General features: G+C 48.8%; 1 protein-coding gene across 4 annotated transcripts in view; it reads left to right on the top strand.

Moving 5' to 3' along the window:
* Window positions 1–23665, top strand: part of NEK6 (NIMA related kinase 6) — a 95574-nt gene that overhangs the window by 54224 nt on the left and 17685 nt on the right. For all 4 annotated transcript variants that reach the window (XM_087879890.1, XM_087879889.1, XM_087879891.1 and 1 more), the window contains exons 5-7: window positions 14147–14257; window positions 20441–20549; window positions 22252–22359. In XM_087879890.1, coding sequence (XP_087736016.1) covers window positions 14147–14257; window positions 20441–20549; window positions 22252–22359 — 328 coding nt within the window. The remainder of the gene's footprint in view (window positions 1–14146; window positions 14258–20440; window positions 20550–22251; window positions 22360–23665) is intronic.

The raw sequence follows: 23665 nt of genomic DNA, 5'->3' as shown, positions 1-23665 counted from the left end.
TCCAGTCCGTATTAAATCCAAGGCAGATAACGCTGTTTCAGAGATACAATGTGACTCGCTAGTAGTTTGTTTTGTCCGTCACAGAGTCTGAATGGCCACCTCACCCCCTTTTATCCCCTGTGGGTTGTGGTCCAGTGACTCAGCCTAATCTCTGGCATGCCTCCTCTTCTGCTGTGCGCGCCTGTCTCTCCAACGCTGGCGTGAATCCAGCCAAGACTTATCTCCGTCACTGTCCGACTGTGAGGAGATACCTGGCTCCTGGTCAATCTCTTCTCCTTCAGGAGACACCTGAGGCATTGCCAGAGAGGAGGGTCCTGGAGAGGGAGGCCTGGGCAACTCCTCTCCTTCATGTTCGGAGCCTTCTCCCTCCGATAACACAGGCTCAGGTAACGGAGCCACAACAGTTGTGGCCCGCCAGCAGCCAGCGGATCTGGCAGCAGATTCAGAGAGTGAGGAGGTTGGGGAGGAACATGGGCCAGTCCTGGAGTCTGGGGAAGGCTCTGATGAGGGCTCTGCGTCGGAGGCAGAGAGGAGGCCGGGGCCGTCTGACGGTTATCAGCTGCCTTCGGAGTCAGACATCAGTGAGGCAGAGGAACAGCTGGAGCCTGTTTCCAGTGTGGGCATGCACAGAGTTGCCAGACGAAGGGAATAGCTAAAGAACAAGGGTCGACTTGGGAGTAAGGCCACAAGTGGACAATGAATGGCCCCTCCCATAGGGAATAAAAGAGGAGCGAAAGGGGAGGGGTGTTTGCAGGAGACGATTAGTTCATTCCTGTATTCTTGGTGTCTGAAAGATATCAGCCTGGCTACTCTCCAAGCCTGATAAAGGTCGGTAATTGTGAACTATCTTGAAAGACTGTGGGAGAGGAAAGACTCTGCTGGAGAGGAATTCACTGTAAATTAAATAAAAGGGGTTTATCGGGACGAGGACTCGGCTTCGTGCTGCTGGGGAAGCCTAGGTCAGAATAGAGAAGTGTTCTGCCCCAGCTCCCGATTCCCGAGGATATTGACACACACCAACGGTCCTTATCAAATTTATTAAGTAGCAAGAATAAACCAAAGTCCGGCAAAAGTTGGCAACCAGCCCAGAAAACAAGATATGATAAGACTTTTCCAAAAATGCTCTGATGATAATTACAAGTTGTTTCTAGCAAGAAATTACTAACTGAGTGTGGCTTAAATAGGCTAAGGGAGTGGCGAATTATCCTCAAGTCTTACTCTCGAGGAGACCTCCTCCTCCTGGGTAGCCACTCCTGCCTTTTGGCAGCCCTGCGTGCTTGAACATTGAGGAGAGGCTCCTCCACTTCGCTCTCTCCACTTGAAGGAGCCTCTGGAGGTTCTGAAGGCCCTGGCTGAGTCTCTGCCTCTGGCATCACATCCTCTTCGGCCTCCTTGCTGTCCGACGTGAGCGCCGGCTGCGCAGGCTGCTGGCGCAACACCACACCAGCCTCCTCGTCGTCGGGATCAGCCACGATCCACGCAGGCCGCTGGCGGGGCACAACAAGAAGAGATTGCGTACTTCATGCTGTTCTCTGAGCTTGATGAGTTCTCCTGCAGATGTGTGGTGACCAGGCTTAGACAAACCTCATCCGTGCACCGCAGGAAAACCCACCAAGCTCGGAGCACCTCAGGAACCCAAACGCCATGCAATGGTCCTGAACTGGCGAGTCCTTCCTTTTCCAAGAAGGAAAGAATGCAGCCTTCCACCGGCACCCATTTGGCCCACGGAGGAGGCCGCATCCGAGCTGGTTTTCCGCGAGAGGCGCTAAGTGGAAGGTGACGGGAAAGCGAAGGTTGCCAGATCAAAAGACGGGGATGGTGAGCTGCAATGTGACGGTGCTAATTTTCCGCCCAAGAAAGCTGCAGGGGGAAGATGCTTCCCCAGATGGTATGGGATGGAGCCCATCCAAGATGTCCACACCAGTTAGGATCAAGGGGTGGGTGAAACCGGGAGCGCTCGGGGTGACAAGGGAATCAAGATCTTCCCACCCGTGTAAGATGCCTGAAGGCAGCTACAGATCTTCCCGTGTCAACCTCACCAGGAAACCAGATGTTAAGTTGTGAATATTGCATTAGCCGGGCTGTGAAGAGAAAAATGTACGGAGATGATACGGGGATAATTAGCACTTTCCTCTCCAATGCCTTGTACACTTTCTAACGGGTTTTTTTTTTCCTCCTCTCCACTTTTGGATTTAATTAAGGCCTCTGAACAACGTCCTCGCTTGGGCAAAGTTAAGACTTTGACCTAGATCTCTGTGAAATGAACATCTGTTTGCCTCCGGTCCAGAGTTGGTATTCAGCCGGTTCGGGCCAGTTCTCCCGAACCGGTAGTGGAAATCACAGGTGGGCCTGCCCACCTGCCCCGGCTCTATGCCATCCTATTTAGGCACAGTTTTGAGTCCGGGCGCATGCACGGAAGGCACGTATGCAAGCAAAGTTCATGCGCAGAAGATAGGTGCATGCGCGAACCGGGCGCGCATGTGCACGAAGCAATCATGCGCACATGCGGTGAACCGGTAATAACATAATGCGAAACCCACCGCTGATTCGGTCCCTGTATTTATGAAATTGATACCAATAGACCATGAGAATATTGATAGCTCAGGATTGAACTGTGGGGTTCTTTGGTGCTCTCTGAGCTTGGTGATTTTCTTCCAAACGTTTCACAACCCACTACCTTATTTTTCGGAGTATAAGACGCACCTCCCCCCCCCTAAAAGGGGGTGAAAATTTAGGTGCCTCTTATACACCGAATGTAGCCCCGCCCACCCACTGGCCCCCACCCTTTGGCCTCTGCCTCCCAGCAGTTTACCTCCTTGCAGCAAGCAGCAAGAAGAAACAGCTCGTTTCAGCTTCAGCACGGCCTAATTAGCAAAAGTCAATTGGATCGGCCTCCTGACTCTCAGCTGTTCTGCTCTCAGCTGTTTTGCGGGGGGCCTCTGCTGCTTGCTGCAAGGAGGTAAATTGCTGGGAGCAGATTTCTTTTTTCTTGTGCTAATCCAGCTATGCTGAAAGCGAAAATGAAAATAAAGCAGGCTGTTTGCTGTTTGCTGCAACGAGGCAAAATTGCTGGGAGGCAGAGGCAGATTTCTTTTTCTTGTTTTCCTCACCAAAAAAGGTAAGTGCGTTTTATAGTCCGGTGCGTCCTATATACTCCGAAAAATACGGTAGGTAATATCATCAGTGCTAGAAGGCAGGGGGGTTTATTATGTTATTTATATTCAAATGGCTTGCTCCTGTTAGTGCGCGGGGGAGTATTCTTACGGGGTTCCCTTGATTAGGCTGTTTACTGTTAAATTTCTTTCGCAATCCCTTGATTAGAGTATTTCAAGCTTTCAAGAAGAGATTGGGCTGCCATTTGTTAGAAACTGTGTAGGGTCTCTTGATTGGGCAGGGGGTTGGACTAGATGACCTACAAGGTCCCTTCCAACTCTGTTAATCTGTTGTCTGTTAAAAGGCATGTGGCAGGCGGTCTGCATGGATAAACATCTTGGAAACATCAACAACCTGCGAGCCCCAAAGGTGTTTTTTTCGAGAGACAACTGGTTTTTTTCATTGAAGACGTTTCGCTTCTCATCCAAGAAGCTTCTTCAGCTCTGACTGGACGGTGGTGGGGAATGGAAGGTCAGAATCCTGTCAGAGCTGAAGAAGCTTCCTGGATGAGAAGCGAAACGTCTTCAAAGAAAAAACCCAGAAAATCCAGTTGCCTCTTGAAAAAATACCTTTGGGACAACCATGACCTGGATGACTTAAGAGTCTCCGTAGACAATAATCTAGGATCTTTGTGGTAGAGATAGTCGATCTTTATGGCAGGGGTGGGCTGCTAGGGGCTCGCAGAGGTTTGGGAGAACCTCTAGCTAAGATTCTGTGCAGTTCAGAATCACCCCCAAATCTGACTCCTGACTGGCCCCACCTGCCCCTCCCTGAGTCCCCACGCGGCCCGTTTTGGATGCAGGTAAATGCAGGGCATGCATGGAGGCTCGGGGAGGGTGAAAAATGGGCCTACCTGAAAAAACGGGCCTGTTTCCTCCCTCCAGAGGGCCTCCTTAGCCTGAGGAGGCTGTTTTCGCCTCCCGGAGGCTCGAGAAAAGCCTCTGGAGCCCGGGAAGGGCAAAAATGCCCTCCCCACCATGGTGCAGGAGGCCGACTAGGCCTTGCTAAAATTTTTGAAGCCCACCCCTAGGATCAATTAGGTGGTTTGTCCTTCATGTAGCCAAAACGGTACCAGGGAGAAAACCAGTTTGGCCTCAAGGAAGGAAGCCACGAACCCGTCTATCCAAGTTAGACGCCCATTTAACCCATTTGAAGATCCAGTGAGAAGAGCTCCGGAGTTGCCTCAGAAGATCTTTCTCAATCGGATGGGGTCCTTTTTTTCAGTCGGCCTCTTTCTGCGCCTCACCCAATTTTGTTAGAAAGCATTAGAGAGCGTCATTTCTGCCGGTCAAATCCTGACAAGAGCTGTTGCTCGACCCGCAACGGGAAGTCATATTCTGTTACAAATGTTCCCCGGGATCCATTAGTAAATTCTCCCCATGGGGCATTTCTTTCAAATCCATCCCGAGTTTTCGAAAGAGCATCCCGATCAAACCTGACAGATTATCTGACCAAGATGTACGTAAATTCCTCTTCCGAGGGCCCAAGCCACATCGGAGCAAAAGCTCCTCGCGTCAAGGCCGGGAAGCCATTTTTTAACGATGTGTGGTAGGTCAGCACTTTTCTGATAATTTGATGCAGGTGCCAAGAGTTTTCCCATCGGGTTCTCGGAGGGCAAGGCTATACGAGGTTTTTACTCGGAGGTTTTTAAGTGGATGGCTAGATCTGTTGCATCAGCAACTGGACCGCTCGCTCTCTGGAGCTCCCGCGGAGCTAATAGCTTGTCAAATCAATAACTCCGTCTCCTCACTCATAATTGAAGGGCCCCCTTGGCCAAAAGCACACCTGTATGCAGATTTTGCAGGTTTAAACCAACCTCTTGCGATGCTCCTCTGAACCAGGGATGAAGGACAGAGAGGCGTAACTTCCACCAAAGCTTTCAAGCACATTCTACGTATTCAAGACGGCCGACTTACGGGCAGGGTTCGAGGCCTTCTGGAATGATGGTGGAAACGTCGCAGGAGAAGTGAAGGATCAAAATCAGAATAGACCTGAAAGGGTCATTGAGGTCTTCTAGTCCAGCCCCCTAAGTCAAGGAGGAGATCCTATGCCATCTCAGACAAGTGACTGTCCAGTCTCTTCTTAAAAACCTCCAGTGATGGAGCACCCACACCTTCTGGTGGCAAGCAGTTCCACTGGTTAATTGTCCTCCCTGTTAGGAGGTTTCTCCTTAGTTCCAGGTTGCTTCTCTCCTTGATTAGTTTCCATCCATAGTTTCTTGTCCTGCCTTCTGGTGCTTTGGAGAATAAGTTGACCCCCCCCTCCTCTTTGTGGCAGCCCCTCAAATACTGGAAGACTGCTATCATGTCAAAAAAAAAAAACCCTTTCCTTATTTTCTCTAGACTAGCCAAATCTAAACCTTGCAACCATTCTTCATAGGTTTTAGTCTCCAGGCTTTTAATCAGAAGTTCAGAAGCTCAAATCCCAAACAGTCTGCAGCTGCTTCCTGATGTTAATCCAGTGGAGAGATCATTCATAGCAATAGCACTTAGATTTATATACCGCTTTACAGCCCTCTCTAAGCGGTTTACAGAGCCAGCCTCTTGCCCCCAACAATCTGGGTCCTCATTTGACCCACCTCGGAAGGACGGAAGGACGAGTCAACCTTGAGCCTTGGTGAGATTCGAACCGCCAAATTGCAGGCAGCAGAAGTAGCCTGCAGTACTGCACTCTAACCGCTGCGCCACCGTGGCTCATAATACTTTTCTGCTCTTGGCCCCATTTGCAAGATTCGGTCCACAGACCCAAAGCCACCTCATTTTTTTCGTGGGTTTTAATCTGAGTCCATTCTTGATGGCCTCCAGGTGCTTGAACCACATTGCCTACCAAGATGTAGAGATGAGGTGTCACCAGCCCATGGCTGATACAAGATTTCATACTCTTCCCAGCATGGAAGTGGAAATGGCCCCAAGTTTGTTCCAATGGGTTATGTCTAGTCTGATGAAAAGAAGGACCAGGGGAGACATGATAGCAGTCTTCCAATATCTGAGGGGCTGCCCCAAAGAAGAGGGAGTCAAGCTATTCTCCAAAGCACCTGAAGGCAGGACAAGAAGCAATGGATGGAAATAATCAACGAGAGAAGCAACCTGGAACTAAGGAGAAACTTCCTGACAATTAGAACCATCAATCATTTGGAACAGCTTTGCCTCCAGAAATTGTGGAAAACTGGAGGCTTTCTAGAAGAGATTGGACAGCCATTTGTCTGAAATAGGGGAATATGGTCCCCTGGGGGTTGGACTAGAAGACCTCCAAGCTCCCTTCCAACTACTGTTACACTTTTGTCTTTTTCCCCAATTCCTGCTTGGCAGCATGACACTTCTAATTTTAGGAACCAGAGGGACAAAATGGCATCAGAACATGATGTCTCTCTCTCTCTCTCAGAGGCTGAAGCCCTTCCGTAAGCAGATGTCTCCATTGAAGAGGTGCTGAAGCCTCCGAGGATACAGAAAGTAGCCCATTCGGAAGCCGGGGAAAAAAGGGGGGGAAGCCGTAATGTAGCTATAATCAACAGCTTGCCTATAAGCATTCCGGCTTTTATTTAGTGGCTGCCTTTATTTTTGAATGCTTTTCCACGAGCGCATTCTTTGCATACAAATCAGACATTCCAGGCCATCCGACTTTTAGACGGCATTAAAAAAATAAAATAAAATAAGGCAGTTGATTGCCTAAACTGGAGTCTGGTGGGCTTCTCTGCACTTAAGACGGGGCTGATGCAAAGGTCCCATCCTGCTTCCTTCGCTTCTAAGGCAGCTGCCTGGGTACCGGGAAAGGGGGCACATAGATTTGGCCCCCTTATTTATCCTGGAGATGTTGGTAGAACAGCTGAAGAGCAGCTGAGGGCTCTTGGGACGGGCTGGTGGCGTTTGGGACAGCAGTGAAAACATGGTGGTGTAGCTTGTAGGAGAACCAGCGATGAATTTCGACCGGATTTCCATCCCCACAGCACTCGGAGGCAGTGAGCAGAGAAATGCAGAAGAGCAGAAAATAATAGTGTCACCGTCCTGACGGACGAGCCCAACCAAAGTGAACACACTCGAGGCTTGCCAATGTCTCAGTGCAAAACTTTATTGAATACATTGTTTCGGCACCACTGAAGGCAAAACCAGCTCTAACTAATTCCTGCGCAAATCCATATAATTGCAATATAGAATTCAGGGGTGAAATCCAGCAGGTACTGACAGGTTCTGGAGAACCGGTAGAGGAAATTTTGAGTAGTTCGGAGAACTGGCAAATACCACCTCTGGCTGACCCCCATGGGGAATGGAGATTTTGCAATATCTTCCCCCAGGAATGAAGATGGAATGGGGATTTTGCAATATCCTTCCCCTACCATGCCCACCAAGCCACGCCCACAGAACCGATAGTAAAAAAAAAATTGGATTTCACCACTGATAGAATTCCTCCACCCCACCCACCCCGCCACCCTATTAGTGCAGGTCACATTTTCTGATTGAGTGTCATTGTATTGTTATGAGAAAAATTCTCTGGTTTTGGCCAACACCTGCAGATGTGTCCTTGGCTCTCACAGCTCCTCCTTTGACGTCTGAAGTCTGAAGTGAGCATTCCTTCTCACCCTCCCCTCCCCACTTTGTCCTTTGGGAAGTCGAGAAGTGATAATGGCTGCAACAGCATAAGCATACTTCATAATATAATAATAATAATAATAATAATAATAATAATAATAATAATAATAATAATAATAATAACAACAACAACAACAACAACAACAACAACAAAACAACAATAATAGTAGTAGTAGTAGTAGTAGTAGTAGTAGTAGTAGTAGTAGTAGTAGTGGTAATATCATAGTGAGCCAGATGTTCAGACTGGGTTTGGCATTTTTGTCTACCTCTCAAGTCCTTACGAAGGACCTGGGATAGGCAAATCTGGATATTTGACGGTGTTACAGATATCGTCGCAGGATGGAAGCTGTTCCGAGTAAAGCCACCTTTTGCAATTGACCGACGGAGAATTTGTCAATGCCAATGATGTTCAAATGGTGCTCCAGTTGTTTTGGAATTGCACCCAAGGAGCCTATTAGTAGTAGTAGTAGTAGTAGTAGTAGTAGTAGTAGTAGTGGTAATATCATAGTGAGCCAGATGTTCAGACTGGGTTTGGCATTTTTGTCTACCTCTCAAGTCCTTACGAAGGACCTGGGATAGGCAAATCTGGATATTTGACGGTGTTACAGATATCGTCGCAGGATGGAAGCTGTTCCGAGTAAAGCCACCTTTTGCAATTGACCGACGGAGAATTTGTCAATGCCAATGATGTTCAAATGGTGCTCCAGTTGTTTTGGAATTGCACCCAAGGAGCCTAGTAGTAGTAGTAGTAGTAGTAGTAGTAGTAGTAGTAGTAGTGGTAATATCATAGTGAGCCAGATGTTCAGACTGGGTTTGGCATTTTTGTCTACCTCTCAAGTCCTTACGAAGGACCTGGGATAGGCAAATCTGGATATTTGACGGTGTTACAGATATCGTCGCAGGATGGAAGCTGTTCCGAGTAAAGCCACCTTTTGCAATTGACCGACGGAGAATTTGTCAATGCCAATGATGTTCAAATGGTGCTCCAGTTGTTTTGGAATTGCACCCAAGGAGCCTATTAGTAGTGGTACTACCCTTGCTTGCCTTTGCCACAGTCGTTCTATTTCTATTTGTAGGCCTTTGTATTTTGTAATCTTCTCCAGTTCTTTCTCTTCTATTCTGCTGTCTCCAGGCACTGCCACATCCACTCTCCAAACTTTTTTTTTTGTCTTCCTTATTGACAATTGTTAAGTCCAGGATGTTATGTGGCAGGTGCCCATCTGTTTCAATTCTGAAATCCCAGAGCAGTTGAACTTCTACATTTTCTATGACTTTCTCTATTTTATGGTCCCACCAGTTCTTGCTTGCAGGCAAATGATATTTCTTGCAGGTCTTCCAATGCGCCATTGTTGCTACTTTTGTCATGCCGCTGCTCGTAGTCAAGTCTGGCCGATCTTCTTGCAGCAAGAGCATTTTGGTCTATCGAGTCTTTACCAAGGATCTGAGCTTATTACTAGTATTACAGTGGTGGGATTTAAATAATTTAACAACCTATTCTCTGCCCTAATGACTGGCTGGGTGGGCGTGGCCATGGTGGGCGTGGCAGGCAGCACTCAGCCTCCTGCTCCCCCCTGGGAGCAAACATGGGCTGCGGGGGGGCACAGTGCCCCCCTGTGCTCCATTTTGGGCTTAGTAGGCCTCTCTGCAGCCTCCTGGGAGCAAAAACAGGCCTCAGGGGGGCCGTACCACCTCCCCGCGCCGTGTTTTGGGCCTATTAGGCATCCCTGCACTTACCTGGAAGCCAAATGGGGACTCCTGGAAGGGGTGGGGAGGGGAGGGGCGGAGCCAGCCAGCAATTTAACAACTGCTTCGCCCGAACCGGCTGAATCCCACCACTGTAGTATTAGTAATAAATTATTTGCCTTGCCTTGGAAGACCTGGCTGGAGAGGATGGTTTTGATCCAACAATTCAGTGGTTGAAGGAAAGCAATGCATAACATTTATTGTTGGGGTAGATGAAGGTCCATAGATGTGTTCTGCATAGAAGGACCCTATTTTGGTAAGAACTTAGTGCAATCTGACCCAGTCGCTAGAGGCCTCCGGACTACAGGTCCCAGAATCCCTTGGGGCCCTCACCATGTTCAAAGGACATCTGCTGTTCTGACTTGATTCTCATTGGCAAGAATTCTTCATTCTCCAAGCATGTTTCTCCTCATGAGTGACTCAGCTGGTGGGTCATAAGGCTGATGATGTCAGTTCAGTTGACTTGAGGAAGCCATGGCTTAGTGCCAGCGCAAAGTCGGCTTGTTTTAAGCCTCGTTCTTTCCCCAATTCTCTTTTTGTTGGCTTTTAAGCAGAAAACAGAAGCTGGGAAGTTCCTTTCTTGGCTGCAAAATGAGAAACGCAGTCATTGTAGTTGTGAAAGTGACTTTCGTTTTCATTTGTTCTTCACCACAGGCAGCACAGTTTGAAAACGAGACACATTTCTTAATTTTGTGCCTCGCGAGGGAGATTTTTTTTACCCAAGGGTAAAATTTCTCGGGGGCATTAGATTGACAGCTGTGGTTCCCGATGCTTCTGATTCTGTCTCGGGAATAATTGCAAAGTCTCAAAAGTTAAAAGATAATTGCAAGGGAGGGAAAAGTGATTCCAAGCAAACTCTTAAGTTCATTTTGTTTCTTGGGGAAATAAAGTTTTGCGAATACATACCGTGTTTCCCCCAAAATAAGACCAGGTCTTATTTTCTTTTGACCTCAGAAAAAATGGCTAGGGTTTATTTTAGGGGCTAGGGCAGGGGTCAGCAACCTGCGGCTCCGGAGCCACATGCAGCTCTTTGGGCCCTCTGCTGTGGCTCTCTGTCAGGTGATCCCACCACTGGCTGGCCCTGCCCCTCGCCCTCCTCTCCCGGTCACTCCTCACCTGGCCTGAGAAGGTAAGGGTGACGGCGGGGGATGGAGAAGCGGCCAGGGCAGAGACAGAGATACAGAGAGAGAGGGAGAGAGAGAGACATAGAGAGATACAGAGAGAGAGGGAGAGAGAGAGAGACATAGAGAGATACAGAGAGAGAGGGAGAGAGAGAGAGACATAGAGAGAGAGGTAGAGAGAGACATAGAGAGATACAGAGAGAGAGGTAGAGAGAGAGACATAGAGAGATACAGAGAGAGGGAGAGAGAGACAGAGATACAGAGAGAGAGGGAGAGAGAGACATAGAGAGATACAGAGAGAGAGGGAGAGAGAGAGAGACATAGAGAGATACAGAGAGAGGGAGAGAGAGACATAGATACAGAGAGAGAGGGAGAGAGAGAGACAGAGAGATACAGAGAGAGAGGGAGAGAGAGAGAGACATAGATACAGAGAGAGGGAGAGAGAGAGAGAGAGATACAGAGATACAGAGAGAGAGGGAGAGAGACATAGAGAGATACAGAGAGGGGGAGAGAGAAAGACATAGAGAGATACAGAGAGAGAGGGAGAGAGAGAGAGACATAGATACAGAGAGAGAGGGAGAGGGAGGGAGGGGAGAGAGAGATATGTCAAAAGGGTTTTGTGGTTCCCGGTGTTTTTTAACAACTGGTTCTCTGCTCTAATGACCGGCTGGGTAGGCGTGGCTGGGGGGGTCATGTGACTGGTGGAAGTGAGTGACATCGAGTTGGCCACGCCCACCTAGGTCTTGTGGTTCCTGGTGTTTTCTTTTCTGTTGGAAATGAGTCCAAATGGCTCTTTGAGTATTTAAGGTTGCAGACCCCTGGGCTTATTTTAGTGCATGCTAAATTAAGTATGATAGGGCTTAATTTCAGGGGAGGTCTTATTTTTGGGAAAACGCGGTATATACCTAAGATATGCTTGGGGGCAGAGTTGATTTTCCAGGTAATTTTGGGGGGAAAAGGCTTTTCCTCCGTTGAGGTAATTGGTGACATCTGTGTCCTCGGGATACGTCTTTTTCCTACCTTCGATAGTCGCAGACAAGCAGTTGAGGAACAGCAAAGAAATTTAACGGAGGCAAAATGCTAAGTTACACACTTGGGGGGAACAGCAGTCGAGTGGAGTAATATGAGCCTTGGCAATAACACTTCTGGAAAAAAGAAAAAAAAAGAATAGCAGGAGATTAGAAATGAGTCAGCAGCGTGACAGGATTACTAAAAACAGGAATGCAAATTGAAGCCGCCTGAATGGGGTTAATTGTTTTTACAAGACGAGGAGTCATCCCTTCCTCTTTATTTGGCTTTGATTAAAGTTTGAAGGATGCCAGCTAGTGGAGGTTGCCACATTGGCAACTGGGCGCTAGAAATGAAGCCCTCTCACAGGGGTCAGCAACCTGCGGCTCTGGAGTCACATGTGGCTCTTTGGGCCCTCTGCTGTGGCTCCCTGTCAGGTGATCCCACCCCTGGCTGGCCCCGCCCCTCGCCTTTCCCTTCCAGTCACTCCTCGCCGGGCCTGAGAAGTGGGGGATGGAGAAGCGGCCAGGGCAGAGACAGGGAGATACAGAGAGAGGGGGAGAAAGAGAGACATAGAAAGATACAGAGAGAGAGGTAGAGAGACGGGGAGGGAAGGGGAGAAGGAGGAGAGAAAGAGATACGTCAAAAGGGTTTTGTGGTTCCCGTTGTTTTTTAACAACCGGTTCTCTGCCCTTATGACCGGCTGGGTAGGCGTGGCTAAGGGGGATCACTCTTTCTGGATCAGGACGCCTTGCGCACGGTCACTCATGCCCTAGTTACCTCCCGTATGGACTACTGTAATGCTCTCTACATGGGGCTCCCCTTGAAAAGCACCCGGAGGCTCCAACTGGTCCAGAATGTAGCCATGCGGGTGATTATGGGCGCAGCTCGTTACGCCCATGTAACACCTCTCCTACGCGAGCTGCACTGACTCCCGGTGGTCTTCCGGGTGCGATTCAAGGTGTTAGTTATCACCTTTAAAGCGCTCCATGGCTTAGGACCTGGGTACCTATGAGATTTTGCCACCAATAGCCTCCCACCGACCAGTTCGTTCTCACAGGGAGGGATTACTCAGGGTACCGTCAGTCAAATTATGCCGACCCAGGGGGAGGGCCTTCTCTGTGAGGGCTCCAGCCCTTTGGAATGAAGTGCCCCCGGAGGTACGGAATATCCCTGATCTCCGTGCTTTCCGCCGTGCCCTCAAGACCCTGATGTTCCAACAGGCAGGGCTAAACATACAAACATGTGAACGTTTTTAAAATGTTATCTAATTTTAGGTTCTATTTAATTGGGCCAAACTATGTTATAATAATAATTTTAATTAGCAATTTTATGATGTTTGTGTATCTATATTTTTCTTGACTGTACACCGCCTTGAGTCCTACGGGAGAAAGGCGGTATAGAAATATAATAAATAAATAAATAAATAAATAAATGAATGAATGAATGAATGAATGAATGAATGAATGAATGAATGAATGAATGTGACTGGTGGAAGTGAGTGACACCGAATTCTTTTTGGTGTTTTCTTTTCTGTGGGAAATGGATCCAAATGGCTCTTTGAGTATTTAAGGTTGATAGCCCCCTGCCCTATCAAGAAGAATGGAAGGGGCTTCCTTAGGAGAAGACTTGGTGGAATGCTAGAAAATGTCTGTTGTGGCCCGCCAGCTGCCAGCAGAGCTGGCGGCAGACTCGGACGATGAGGAGGTTGGGGAGGAACTTGGGCAGTTCTGGAGTCTGGGGAAGGCTGTGATGGATGCTGTGCATCGGACGCAGAGATAGAGCCAGGGCCGTCCGACCTTTCCCAGCCACCGGAGAGGCAGCTGCCTTTGGAGGCTGAGATGAGTGAGGAGGAGGAGGAAAAGCTGGGGCCGGTTCCAGATGCACATATGCGCAGAACAGTTAGGAGAGGAGAATAACGGAGGACAAGGAGTCGACTCGGGAAGCAAAGCACACATGGACATTGAATGGCCCCTCCCTGGCTGGGGAATAAATAGAAGGAAAGGGGATGGGTGGTCGTAGGAGACAACCATTCGCATTTCTGAAGATTTTGCTCATGGTGTTTCGTGCATCAAAGACTGCTGGCCAGAACTTAATTTGCAGCCTTTCCATGTGCAAGGAAACGATAAGGTCTGTTGCTGCCGTTAACTCCTTGCAGGACTCTTGCTTGGACTTTTCGGTGGGTGAATGCCATTAATTCACAAGAGGTAAATAAATTTCATGCCAAGGAGTCTGTTTCTTGCTTCTGCTAAGGCTGGGTCAGAACATCATCCCTCGAAGGTTAGGAGAAACATCTGAAGAGCTTCCCCAGTTGGACAGTGGAGACATTGACCCAGAGAGCGGTGAATGAATTCCCTTCGTTGGGTTGGTGAGGCTGGAGAACTGTCTATCGAGGTGGCTTCCTTTGGGTTCTTCCCATCGCCTGAACCATCTCTTCAAGGGTTCTCCTTGGGTTCAGTCTCGGGCCCTTGAGTTTTTCGGTGCTCCTCAGGTTCTCCTTTCATTCAGGCAGCCTCTTCTCTCTTCTCTCTTTGACAGCAATTGAACCATCCCAACATAATCAAGTATTTGGATTCGTTTATCGAAGACAACGAACTGAACATTGTACTGGAGCTTGCAGATGCTGGTGACCTTTCTCAGATGATTAAGGTGAGATCAGTTTGACGGTTTGGGATCCCCTTCTCTCCCTCCCTCCCTCCTTCCCTTCTTCTTGCTCTTAATTCACACCCAGGTTATTTTTCATACCTCCTTCCCTCCCTCTCTCCCTTCCTTCCTTCTTTCTTTCCCTATCTCCCTTCCTGTCATTTTATCTCTTTTCCTCCTTCATACCTCCCTCCCTATCATTTCAGACTCCTTCCTTCCCTCCCTTCTTCCTTCTCTTAATTCACACCCAGGATATTTTTCCTTCCTTCCTTCCTTCCTTCCTTCCTTCCTTCCTTCCTTCCTTCCTATCTCCTTCCTTCCTTCCTCCCTCCCTCCCTCCCTATCATTTCCATCTCCTTCCTTCCTTCCCTCCCTCCCTTTTTCCTTCTCTTAATTCACACCCAGGATATTTTCCATACCCCCTTTCCTCCCTCCCCCTCTCCCTTCCTTCTTTCCCTCCCTCCCTTCCTGTCATTTCATCTTCCTTCCTTCATCCCTCCCTCCCTATCATTTCAAACTCCTTCCTTCCTTCCCTCTCTCCCTCCTTCCTTCCTTCCTATCATTTTCATCTCCTTCCTTCCTTCCCTCCCTCCTTTCTTCCTTCTCTTCCCACCCACATTATTTCTCATACCTTCCTTCCTCCCTCCCTCCCCTCCCGCCCTCCCTGTCATTTCCATCTCCTTCCTTCCTTCCTTCCTTCCTTCCTTCCTTCCTTCCTTCCTTCCTTCCTTCCTATCATTTCCATCTCCTTCCTTCCCTCCCTCCTTTCTTCCTTCTCTTAATTCACACCCACGTTATTTCTCATACCTTCCTTCCTCCCTCCCCTCCCGCCCTCCCTGTCATTTCCATCTCCTTCCTTCCTTCCTTCCTTCCTTCCTTCCTTCCTTCCTTCCTTCCTTCCTTCCTTCCTTCCTTCCTTCCTTCCTTCCTTTCCCTTCCCTTCCCTTCCCTTCCCTTCCCTTCCCTTCCCAGCCAAAATGTTCAGAAGAACTTGTGAGCAGTTGGAAAACACATTCACCTACTCGCCAAACCCAGCCCCTGTTTAGCTGAGGCTCCGTCACGCTCCTTATTTATGAGCATTATAAAACTGGTGTAACTTGGGGTTGTTAACTATACTACCCACTGGAGAATGCAGGCTTTACTGTTAAATGTCAGAGAAATCTTTTTGGACATGACATTTAAGAAGATTGCTAATTGTGGTCTGGAGTCGTCTTCTCTAGATACTTCAGCAAGAGCAAACCCACAATTTTTAGTAAATAACGCCTAGACTTTCTTCTCTTCCAACAATGTCATGGAGTAGGTTGCGTTTTGCAATGCCTCTGTGGTCTTGAACCATATCTATCTATCTATCTATCTATCTATCTATCTATCTATCTATCTATCTATCTATCTATCTATCTAATGTTTCCCTGAAAATAAGACCTATCCCCAAAATAAGACCTAGCATGTTTTTACACGTGCGCCTAATATAAGTCCTCCCCCCCAAAAAATAAGCCCTACTTAACAGCCTGTGCAGCTGGCCGGCCACCCACCTTTTCTGTTCTGCCCCAGCTACGGACCCCAAAGAACGCAGCACACACACAATCTGTACAAACCTTAGTTTACTAAATTAAATCAGTCTTTTTCAAACAAAGGCTGTTAATTAACTTTCTTAACAGCCTACAAGAATCCAAAGAATAAATAATCATAATCTTACTATGGTTGGCAGAAAGCCCAGAAGCAATTTGCAGGAAACTGATAAGAGAACTAAGATCCAGAGGCGAAGGAGAGTGAACAAAGTTGTTTCCTGCAAATTGCTTCAGTCGTCGTCCTTCCTTAAATAGGTTAAGGGAGTGGCCAATTAGCCCCAAGCCTTACTCTCGAGGAGACCTCCTCCTGAGGAGCCACTCCTGCCTTTTGGCCACACTGCGCGCCCGTGCATCAAGAAGAGGCTCCTCCTCTTCGTCCTCTTCACTTAAAGGAGCTTCTGGAGGTTCTGAAGGCCCTGGCTGAATCCCTGCCTCTGGCACCACATCTTCTCCAGCCTCCTCATTGTCCGACTCGAGCGCCAGCTGCACAGGCTGTTGGCACAGCACCACACCAGCCTCCTCACTGTCGGAATCAGCTACTAGCTGCACAGGCCGCTGACGGGCCACAACACTTTCCGTATGGTTGCTCATGAGGGGAGGCAGGGTGGTAGTGGCGCTGCCCCACGCTTCCCACACTAGCTTACCTCAGGGCCCCAATACCCAGTTCATCTACACCCCAACACCTGCCTCGAAGAGGCGCACCAACAGCTATGTGCAGCAGGAGCCCACATGGTCGCTGGCCCACTTCTTCTGCTTGCTTGTGGCCACAATGGAGCAGGAGGCTGAGTAGTGTGTAGGAGATGCGGCCACATGGTGAGGCAGGTGTTAGGGCATGGCCTGGCTTTAGGGGCCCTGAGGTAAACCAGTGCAGGCACACGGGGCAGCTCTACCACCTCATGGCTGTGGGACTGGCACGTCGCTCAGCCTCCTGCTTCGTTTTGGCCATGAGCAAGCAGAAGAAGTGGGCCGGTGGCCGTGCGGGGTCCTGCTGGATGGGGCTGCTGGAGCTGCCCCCACAAGGCAAGGCAGGTGTCAGGGTGTGGGTGGCCTAGTTGCGAGGGCTGTGAGGTAAGCCAGTGTGGGGCACATGGAGCAGCTCCACACCCCTGCCTCATGGCAGTGGCACTGGCATACCATGCAGCCTCCTGCCCCACCGTGAGCAAACAGAAGGAGTGTGCCCCCCGTGCATGGGGGGGAAAATAAGACATCCTTCCCCGAAAATAAGGCCGAGTGATTATTTTGGGGCCCAAAAGAAAATAAAACTTGGTCTTATTTTCAGGGAAACACTCTCTCTCTGTCTCTCTGTCTCTGTCTCTGTCTCTGTCTCTCTGTGTGTGTCTCCATGTACCTCCCTCAGAGATGGCTCTTCTCAGAGACATGGATAAAAACCGCTGAGAATTGCGTGGTGGCTTAACGTTAAAATAGATACGAAGTGGAGATGGCTCTGTGGTTTGGCCCCAGCCATAAAAGGAGGGGGCTGTTTATGAAAACAGCTCAAAATAAAATACTAGGCGAACGAGTAAAATTGGCAAGATCCCCTTGTGTAATAGACCACACTTGCTTTTGCTAAAACTAAAGGAACACGTCCAAAAAAAGCAGGTCCTTTCAATGAACTCGGATCCCCTAAATGGTAGATCCAGGAACTTTCTGGAACTTTCCAGCTTTCCATCCCATTTCCACACATCATAAAAGTGCCCGCTGGGGAATTCTGGGAGTTGAAGTCCGTACACGAACTGCCATCTGTCAGAAATGATATAGAGCGGTTTTGGCGAATCTTTTCAGCACCGAGGGCTGAAACGGGAGCACGTACGGGGAAGCACCGGAAACCGGAAGAGCAGTTCCCCAGCATGCATTTATGTGTTGGGAAACTGAGCTTCCGGTTTCCAGCGTGCGCATGCGCGCCGGTCACCTGGTCTTCTGGTTTCTGGCACGCATGTGTGTCGGAAACCGAAAGCTCAGCTTCCTGGTGCGCACATGCGTGCCCGGTGGCTGCTCGTACGGTTTCCGGCACTCCTGCGTGCACGACAACTAGTATGTGCACGCCAGAACCCGGAAGAGCAACGGGTGACAACTGGCATGCCTGGACAGATGGCCCTGTGTGCCACTTCTGGCACGTATTCCATAGGTTTGCCATCATGGGTATAGGGTCTCCTGCTTAGGTGGGGGATGGGACTAGATGATTTACAGCAGTGATGGCTAACCTTTTTGCCATCTCGTGCCAAAAGCAGGGGGAGCACCGGGAGGGGTCATGTGTGTGCCCCATAATTCAAAGCGCCCTGCCCACCCGCACATGCACACACTACCCCCCCACGCTCTTCACGCTTTTGGCACACGATGGTACGGTGAGCCAAATAGGCCTGTTCTTTGCCCTCCCCAGGCTCCAGAAGCTTTCTTGGAGCCTGGGGAGGGCAAAAACAGCCTCCCTCCCCCCCCGGGAGGCCTTCTGGAGGCCAGAAACAGCCCATCTCCCGACTTCCGGTGGGACTGGAAGGCCCGAAAATCAGCTGGCCGGCGCTTTTATGCGCACTGGAGCTGAGCTAGGGCAACACTGCATAAATACGTGCAAATAAATAAAAAAAATAAACACTCGCGTGCCCACAGATATGGCTCTGTGTGCCAACCTGTGGCACGCGTGCCATAGGTTCGCCATCACGGACCTACAAGATCTCTTCCAACTCTGTTATTCTATACTCAATCCTTGGAACATCTTAAAAGTGCCGGTTGGGGAATTCTGGGAGTTGAAGTCCACATATCTTAAAAGTGTTAGCTGAGGAATTCTGGGAGTTGAAGTCCACGCATCTTAAAAGTGCTGGCTGGGGATTTCTGGGAGTTGAAGTCCACACATCTTAAAAGTGCCGGCTGAGGAATTCTGGGAGCTGAAGTCCACACATCTTAAAAGTGCTGGCTGAGGAATTCTGGGAGCTGAAGTCAACACATCTTAAAAGTGCCCGTTGGGGAATTCTGGGAGTTGAAGTCCACACATCTTAAAAGTGCCAGTTGGGGAATTCTGGGAGTTGAAGTCCACACATCTTAAAGGTGCAGAGTTGGGAAACGGTGATGACAAAGCTTCCCACTTCATTTTTAACCCAGTTTGGGCTGACAGCTGCACCAGTGTTGGGGAGGGGGGGAAAACCCCTGGAAAATAGCGGAGGGGCATGAGAAGATATGCAGCCTTGTCCAGCTCCATGGTCAGAAATGTACGTGTAACTTGGAAGCGTGTTGATTCACGCCACGCAAATCTGTACTTTTTAAAGAGCGGAATTCTGGTTTTTCCAGAGAGGATATTGTTTGGGGTTTAAGGTCAGCACTGGACAGACACACAGAGATTTGTGGTTAATTTGACACCAACATCTAAGGTCCCCTTGTCGCCGGCATTCTCCAGGATCTAACGCCGTATTTGCACGCTCAAGCCAAGCCTCTTTCTGAGTGGCAGAGAAAGCGGGGTTACAATCAGTACAACCTACTTGCTTGCAAACAGACCAAGAAAATTCTTGGCGACGTTAATAACCACCATGAATATCCAGGACTCGGGATTTTTTCCCCCCCCTTCCCACACACAGAAACACACTCACATCCTTTGTTCCTCCTCAGGCAAAGCCTCTGCAGACATTTGTTGTTTCCCCGGCATTAAATATGTTCGGCAAGGTAATTAACAAGACGAAGGCTAATTATAATGGGTGTCCGTTCCGAAATGTCAAACCTATTGACGCTTCGTTTCCATAATGCTGTTAATGAGCCCCTCGCGCTAGGGGTCCGAACGGGCAAAAGGGGTTAAAATCTGGAACGGACTGAAATCCTTTTCCTGGTGGGCTCCGGGACTTTGGCCAGAGGGATCTCTCTCCCTCCCCCCATCTCTCTTTCTGTTTCTCTTCCTTTCTCTCTCTCTCTCTCTCTGTCTCTCTCTTTCTTTCTCTGTTTCTCTCTGTGTGTTTGTTTCTCTCTCGCTGTCTCTGTGTCTCTGTTTCTCTCTGTTTCTGTTTCTCTCGCTCTCTGTATCATTCTGTTTCTCTCTCTCTCTCTCTTTCTCTCTCTCCCTCCCTCTCTTTCTCTCTCTGTCTCTCTGTGTATTTCTCTCTCTTTCTCTCTTTCTCTCTCACTCTCTCTCTCTCTCTCTGTTTCTCTGTTTCTGTTTCTCTCGCGCTCTCTGTATCTTTCTGTTTTTCTCTTTCTCTCTCTCCCTCTCCCTCCCTCTTTCTTTCTCTCTCTCTCACTGTTTCTCTCTTTCCCTCTCTCTCTTTCTCTCTCCCTCTCCCTCTCTCTGTATGTATCTCTTTCTCTCTCTCTATTTCTTTCTCTGTGTATCTCTCTCTCTGATTCTCAGTTTCTCTCTTTCTCTTGCTGTCTTTCTTTCCCTGTTTCTCTCTGTTTCTGTTTTTCTCTCTCTCTGTATCTCTCTCTCTTTCTCCCTCCCCCCCTCTTTCTCTCTGTATCTCTCTCTGTGTATCTCTCTCTCTGATTCTGTTTCTCTTTCTCTCTCTCTTTTTCATACATACACAGAGAGAGAGAGAAAGATGTGTACGAGTGCTGCTGTTTCTTTCATCCAGTGTGCGTTTTGTTTCATTTGTCTTTTTTTCCTTTTTTTTTTGTCTTATTTCCCCACCCCACCCCACCCCCGTCCCAGTATTTTAAGAAGCAGAAACGGCTCATCCCCGAACGGACCGTCTGGAAATATTTTGTGCAGTTGTGCAGCGCGGTGGAACACATGCATTCCCGCAGGGTGATGCATAGAGGTAACCTGAAATTCAGCAGCTTTTTTTGTGTGTGTGGAATAACGGTTGCAAATTAGGAAGCGTCTGCCTTGCGAAACAATTAATGCTGATGCGCTGGCAAGTGGGGAGGGGGACAGCGATGCTGACTGAATGGATCTTTCCTCGCGTCCCGTTGCAAAGCATCCAGTCCGAACGGACCACTACCACAATAAGTACGGAGATGAATTCCCACCAGCCGTCAGGCCAAAAACTCAGGCGCAGCCCCCTCCTCTCCTTGGCATGCAGTGGAGGGGGCTTGTGGGGAGGGGGCAGCAGGGAGCCACGATCTCCTCTTTCTCTTTGGAGGGGGTCTTTGAAGATTTGGGACCCCAGGGAAAAAGAGAGATTTCGGGAAGATACCGAGTGTCAGAAAAGCTCGCCCTGGTTCTATTTTTTTTTTTTTTTTGATTTATATGCCGCCCTTCTCCGGAGACTCAGGGCGGCTTACAATGCGTTAAGCAATAGCCTTCATACAAAGTCAGCTTGTTGCCCCCACAAACTGGGTCCTCAATTTACCCACCTTAGAAAGGATGGAAGGCTGAGTCAACCTTGAGCCTTGGCGAGATTCGAACCTGCAGTAATTGCAGGCAGCTGGTCTTAATAACCAGCTTAATAACAGGGTGCCTTAGACCACTGTACTACCAAGGCTCTTCACCATCCTTCTGACGTTATCGGAATTAAGTAGGGGGTTTTAAATATTCTGCGCAGGGATGATTTCAGGTTTCCGGGAAAGTTAAAAAGGCTGGGGGGGGGGAGATAAAAGCAGTCTTCAGAGCATTTTAACCAGGGGTGAAATGTAAAATTTGTTACTACTGGTTCTGTGGGCGTGGCTTGGTTGGGGGGGATGTAATGTGACTGGGTGGGCGTGGCCAACTTTTTTTAAAAAAAAACTTTTCAAAGCATTTTTCCTAATGCTTTGAAAAGCCTCTGCCGATCAGGCAACTCAGCTGGGATCGTCAGAGGCTTTTCAAAGCATTTTTTTTTTAACCACCTCTTCGGCCAAGAGGTTGCAGAAAAAAATGCTTTGAAAAGCCTCTGACGATCCCAGCTGAGCCGTGTGATATCATCAGAGGCTTTTTTTACTTTGAAAAGCATTTTTTCGTCGGAAGAGGTTGTAGAAAACATGCTTTTAAAAGTAAAAAAAAAAAAGCCTCTGATGATCACACGGCTCAGCTGGGCATAGTGGTGGTGGGGGAGGCAGGGATTTTTGCTACCAGTTCTCCGAACCACCCGCCACCATTGCTACCGGATTGGGCGATCCGGTCCGAACCGGCAGCATTTCACCCCTGATTTTAACGCTTGGTGGTCTCGCGCTGTTTTTTAGCCGAAGTTTAAGCCATCGAGTTCTGCGTTTTTGCGGGGAAGTTTTTAACGGCTTAGCCAGTGGCCCTTCCCCCCCCCAAGCAGCAGCAAGACGGGCCGTCCTCTAAATTTAATAAATCAATAAAATGAAATAAACCTTTCAGGACAGCTGGAAAAGGGGCTAAGAAGGGCCTGTTTTAAATCAGCTGTGAGCCCCACCCCACCCCTAATATCTCGCGTGCTGATCAAAGCACCCTCCCTACTCATGGGGCAGGTTGATTGCTAGAGAAGCAACGGAAGGCTGTCGGATCCAAACATCTCTTTCTCTACTTCTGATTTTCTTTCTCTCTGTCTCTCTCTTTCTTCTCCTCTCCTCTCCCAGACATCAAACCAGCCAATGTGTTCATCACAGCTACTGGAGTCGTGAAGTTGGGAGACCTGGGCCTGGGGCGCTTCTTCAGCTCTAAAACCACGGCTGCACATTCCTTAGGTAAAGCAGGGGAGACCCCCCCCACCCCCCTTTAACACCTGGTTCGGCCTGCATTGTGGATAGTCCTCACTTAGCACTTCCTTCTCTCTTCCCTTTCTCCTTTTCCCTTCTCTCTTTCCTCTTCCTTCTCCCGTCTCTTCTCTTTTTCATTTTCCCTTCTCCCTTCATTTCTCCCTTTCCACTTCTTTCTTCCTTCTCTACGCTCTTCTCCCTTATCTTCTTTTTCCCTTCTTTCTCCCTTCCTTTTTTCCTTCTCCTCTCCCACCTCCCCTCTTCCATTTCCCTTCTTCCTTCTCTTCTCCTTTCTCCTATTCTCCCTTTTCCCTTCTTCCTTCTCCCTTCCCTTACTTCTCTACTTTCTTCTTCTCCATTCACTTCTCCCTTCTCTTATCTTCCCTTCCCTTCTTCTCCCCTTTCCCATCTTCCTTCCCTCTTCCTTCTCTACTCTCTTCTTCTCCCTTCTCTTCTCTCCCCTTCTTCTCCCCTTTCCCTTCTTTCTCCTCTTCTCCCTTTTCCCTTCTTTCTTCTCCCTTCCCTTTTCCTTCTCTACTCTCTTCTTCTCCCTTCACTTCTCTCCCCTTCTTCTCCTTTCCCTTCTTCCTTCTCTTCTCCCTTCTCCCTTTTCCCTTCTTTCTTCTCCCTTCCCTCTTCCTTCTTACTTCGCTACTCTTCTTCACCCTTCCCTTCTCCCTTCTTCTTCCCCTTTCTTCTCCCCTTTCCCTTCTTCCTTCTCTTCTCCCTTCCCTCTTCCTTCTCTACTCTCTTCCTCACCCTTCCCTTCTTCTCTTCCCTTCTCCTCCCTTTTCCCTTCTTCCTTCTCCCTTCCCTCTTCCTTCTCCCTTCTCTACTCTCTTCTCCCTTCCCTTCTCCCCTCTTCCCTTCTCTTCCCTTCTCCCTTTTAACAATCTCAGTGGGCTTTCACCTTCCTGCATCAATTTGTCCTGGAGGAGATCAACTAATCCCACTCCTGTTGCAACCCCAAACAGGAGGAGAAAGCAGGGCACAGCAGAGCTTCCTCTCACCCAGGGCCCAACAGAATCACTCCGAAATAATCTTGAAACACTCTGTCCTAAAACGACACCATTTTTCATTTCATTCATTGGCAGGTAGAGGTCAGGCCGGGTTGCCAAAAGTCACTTGACGGTGGGATGGGGTGGGGGCACCAATGTAATTGACTACAACTACCAAGGAAGCAAAAAAAAAAAAAAAAGAGGATGACAAAGCTGATTTTTCTGAGCTCAGGGAGCTAAGTGGGGTCAAGCTATGCAGTAGGGAGCTGATAAAGAAATCCTACAAAATTCAGGGA

Source organism: Pantherophis guttatus, chromosome 16, assembly GCF_059756535.1.
Source record: "Pantherophis guttatus breed Tessera chromosome 16, ASM5975653v1, whole genome shotgun sequence".
In the NCBI taxonomy this organism is placed as follows: domain Eukaryota; kingdom Metazoa; phylum Chordata; class Lepidosauria; order Squamata; family Colubridae; genus Pantherophis; species Pantherophis guttatus.
Note: the sequence above shows the minus strand (reverse complement) of the source record. Positions and strands in the feature narration are given on the sequence as shown.